Below are 4,307 nucleotides of genomic sequence, written 5' to 3' on the forward strand. Positions count from 1 at the left end.
CCCTATCTTGGATTGTTTGGTCCTTGGGCCAATCTTAGAGTAGACAGAGAAATAGAAAACAAGTAAAAGGTAGAATCATTAATTTTAATTAAGGAAGAATTACAAAAATTTACATTAAGAGTACCCCTGAGAAAGAATAAAAAAGTCGAAAAACAAATTTTAATTGAATTTCATTGGGTAAAAGAATACAAAATAAAATTAGGCTTATTAACTCCAAGTTGATAATCCTGTTTCTTGATATTTCCATTCAGCATAAGAAACCATGCAAAACAAATCCATAACAAGAACTTTGTACCTTTTTCTTTTGTAACACATTCAATTGGTTTAATATTCTCCATGCTCAAATTATTTCAAGGAGTGATCTAATCTAGTTAACGATTGAGAATGACAATGCTACAAAACTTTAGTTACTTTAGATAGAGTTCAATATTTTAAAAATCATATCAGAGACTAAACCAACGAGACTGTTAAGTCATGGTTTAGTTGGTTCATTTCTTTTAACTACGGTTGAATAAGATGTTAAATAAATAGATAAAAAACAAAAGGTATTAAAAAAGTAAAAAATAAAAATTGGTTTAACTAATCGTGGTTCAACTGCAATTTAACCCTAGTTCAATCAGACTATGAAACAAACAGGATCAAACCAACGAGCGAACTAGTCAGTTGTAGAATTAGATATTGGAGTGAAGGAAAAGCTCTAATAATTCTATTATAATAATCTTGTTCTCTGAATATTCAGCCATAAAAATTTGTATGATTATACAGGTGGAGGTGGCAAGTCTAGCAAAAGCCAGAAGCCAATACAATCTTCAGAATCTAACTCATCTTGGATTGCAAGGAAATGCAAACCACCAGAAGCTTTCTTAGCTGCTTCCCAAGCTTCAGCTTCTTTAGTTGAGGTTGGACTTTTCTTATAGGTTGCGTATACATACCGAGTAGAAATTCCGACCGAGAGCGTCAGGTTCGCACGAGCTGTGTCTGCTTCAATGGTACAGAGTTCCAATCCATTCATAAAAGCTGTGACAGTAAATAGTGAGGGTTACACTTTTATTTTGATAAAACGAAATGACAATTACAAAAAGCACACGTAGTTATGACATTGAGAGTGTGTTTGAGTAAACAAAAGTAAGCGCTTATGTATTAGCTAATTCTATAATCAAAGGGGGAATGTGGATAAACTTTGAGTTTATCTACTAGTAAAAACACTGATGAATTGTCTAGGAGAACTTATGGAAACAGTTAATCACATGTTTATAAGTTGTTTTCGACTAATTTTCATAAACTTTCTAGCAGCCTTGTGCAAAGTTTAAAGTTGGTGCCCTATATTTTTTATACAGATTCTTTGTTTATTTTATAAGTCATATAATGATTATGAATTTTATTATGTTTGATGTAAATACTAATCAATTCATTATGTTTTTTTTTACATATTAATCAATTTATCTTGAATCTTATGGAAAAAGCATGACAAGATCCCAATCAACAATTATTTTATCAAGAGATAATTTTTTTTTGGAGATGAAAGTAGAGACGAAATATTGCTGGGTAAAGGAGATTTTTATGAAAATAATTTTATTTTTTTTTCTTCTTCACAAATTTGAGGGACCAATTGTAACAAGAGTAGGAAAATTGAGAAAGACAACTTTTTTGTTTATCAGGGTGCTAATTTTAGTATAAAGATAAAAAGATGACCTATCATTTTTTGTGCATATTCAACCATAAGGATTCAACAATTTATAAATTAAAAATTTTGGAGTTTAAGAAGAAAAAACTTGGAACCACTCAAACTTTGTCCTTTTTTTTTACAATATACTTTTTTAAATTACATTTTTTTTGCTTTATAATTTTTTTTAAACAGTAAAAGTTTCTTTTGGTGCCCCTGAAAACTTGGACCTTGTGTGGTCGCACACCCTAAACATAGGGTCAGCCCTGCTTTCTAGGTGAATTTATTAAAACAGTTTGATTTTATTTTATTTTTTGTTGTAGAAATAGCTTATGCATAAGCCCTTATACGACAAATGCTGATGATATAAACACTTAATTAAGCTACTTATTCAAAATAACCAAATTATAAGTTATTTTAGAGAGTTTATTGAAAGAAACAAAAGAACAATTTATGAACATGTCATAAGCTATTTTCATAAGTTCTATAAACCACTTGCACAAGTGTTTTTATGTCATAAGATAAACCAATAAAAGTTGTAAATAAGCTCATCTGAACACACAACTTACATAACAGCTTTTCAGCATGAATAACCAAAAACCTACAGCTACAATGCTCAAAAGAAACCAGGCATTTGGATCTTTTTGTCAACAGTGACATACAGATTTACAGAATTTTAGAGAGATAATTGACCAAAATATGGTCTGAATTCTATTTTTTAAGGAAAAAGTTATAGTACAAAAGCATCACATGGTAAAATTCGAAAATTTGGTCTGAATTCTAATTACTGTGTACTCGAGCGACATAATTTTGCTTAGCTAGCAAGTTGTTTTATTGGATTTGTAAAATTGGATGTACTCTAGTAAATTAAAATGCATGATATAGATATTTTCAGTTCTATGCTGCATACTATTGAGCTCAAGATAGATTTTAATTCTTTAACTAGTTTGTTGAATGATCTATATATCTTTCTAACTAAAGTAGAGGAAATCTTACTTCTGTGTTATCAACTATCAATCATATTTGTGACTATAGAATTAATTGTGATTAAATTTAAACGTTTTTTACTATATGACAATGTAAAAATCTTTAAACTGACGGCATATTTGAATTAAATTCATATATATATATATAAGGAAAACATGAAAACTGAAGTTCTTTACCTGATAATATTTTAGCACGAGAAGATGCAACAGCAAGTCCTGGGATCAACGTCTTGTCATCAATTTCAATACCCAATAAATCAAGATCTAGCCCAGAACCATATCCAAATCTTTCCTCCGAGGCCGAGGCCTCCTCTCGAACAGCTTTAAAATAGGTTATAGAAAGTAAGACATGTATCTTAGAAAGAAAAAAATTTAAGTATTAACATACATAAGAGGAAAAGAAATGATCAGAAAAATGAAAAGAATATGTGCATGAGACCCTATATACATGGAAAATGCTGAATGCCTCTACTCCAGAAAAACATGTGACTGCTGCCTATATTAGTTTTGTTAATTGCATATCGCAGAAAATAATAGTCAGTTCAAATTTCACTATGCTATAGTGCTACTATAACCACTATTTTTACAAGATTTTGAACTAAATTGTGTATCATAGATAGATCAATAAACGGTTTGTTAGAATTAAGTTGTGCTATAGCGCTACTATAGCTGCTATTTGTCAGCAGTGACTTGTATACATGAAAAACCATGTCATGAAATTGTGAAACAAATGACATAAAAGCTACTGATGACTCTATACCTGAGTAAGGTAACTGAACAAATGCCCATCTTTCCCCGAAAAGATCATCTGGAAGTTTCGTGGGGAAGGGGTTGTCTAACGGCAAAAGAGGCTTAGATCCCTTTTGAAATCCAGGATGCATCATATATACGGTCTCATAGCGTTCCTCTAGCCATAGAAGTAATGACAAACACTGAAAAGAACCAAATGAAGCACATAAAATACACAACGATACGCCTCTGAAAAGGAAAAATATAGACGCCAAAAGATTTTCAATTTTCAATAATTTACTTTTTGTGCAACAAATGCCTCTTAAAACATTTAAATGATTAGACAAATATTTTTATTACTTCATATTGTTAAATTTGAATTTCTTGAACCACTCTGGTCTTTATACAAGCAAAATTAAACGACCCTTGTGCAGTTTAGTTTTCTTTTGCCTATAACCCTCCGGCTCCCAGGGAAAAGCGGCTACATTAATCCGGTGTTTGGCTGGGAGGTGAAGTCTAACTAAAGGTTGTTCCAGCAAAGGTTTAAACTTCAGTACTTCTGATCGATTCGTCTTAACTGAAGTTCATTAACCACTTGAGTCGAACCACTTGGATTGTGCAGTTTAGTTTGATGCAACAACTCGAATTTCTAGTCTAAGTATAAAAAAGCAACAGCCTTGATGAGTATGCCTTCCAATCTTTCATTTGGATGAAACATTGACAAAATATAGTACATGAATTCAAATGTAAAATAACCGATTTCAACAAAATGAGGCAAACGTGGATCGTCTTTGTTAACAATTGGCATAGTTCCCTCTTGCCATTGTTGTCAATTTTCCACATCATGAGATACCGCAGTTAAGTATCTATTCCTTCAACCTTTTTTTTCTTGTTAAAGTGATTAAATTGAGTATTTGTCAACTCTTTCC

The 4,307-nt window shown here is 31.3% G+C and overlaps 1 protein-coding gene across 1 annotated transcript in view; it reads right to left on the reverse strand.

Moving 5' to 3' along the window:
- Positions 1–684: 684 nt before the first annotated feature.
- LOC101513700 (protein TAB2 homolog, chloroplastic) overlaps positions 685–4,307 on the reverse strand; it is a 5,709-nt gene continuing 2,086 nt past the window's right edge. The window contains exons 3-5 of the mRNA XM_004499839.4: positions 3,410–3,581; positions 2,827–2,970; positions 685–1,017 (exon numbers count right to left, since the gene is read on the reverse strand). Coding sequence (XP_004499896.1) covers positions 758–1,017; positions 2,827–2,970; positions 3,410–3,581 — 576 coding nt within the window. The 3' untranslated portion in view covers positions 685–757. The remainder of the gene's footprint in view (positions 1,018–2,826; positions 2,971–3,409; positions 3,582–4,307) is intronic.

Source organism: Cicer arietinum, chromosome 5, assembly GCF_000331145.2.
Source record: "Cicer arietinum cultivar CDC Frontier isolate Library 1 chromosome 5, Cicar.CDCFrontier_v2.0, whole genome shotgun sequence".
Taxonomy (NCBI): Eukaryota; Viridiplantae; Streptophyta; class Magnoliopsida; order Fabales; family Fabaceae; genus Cicer; species Cicer arietinum.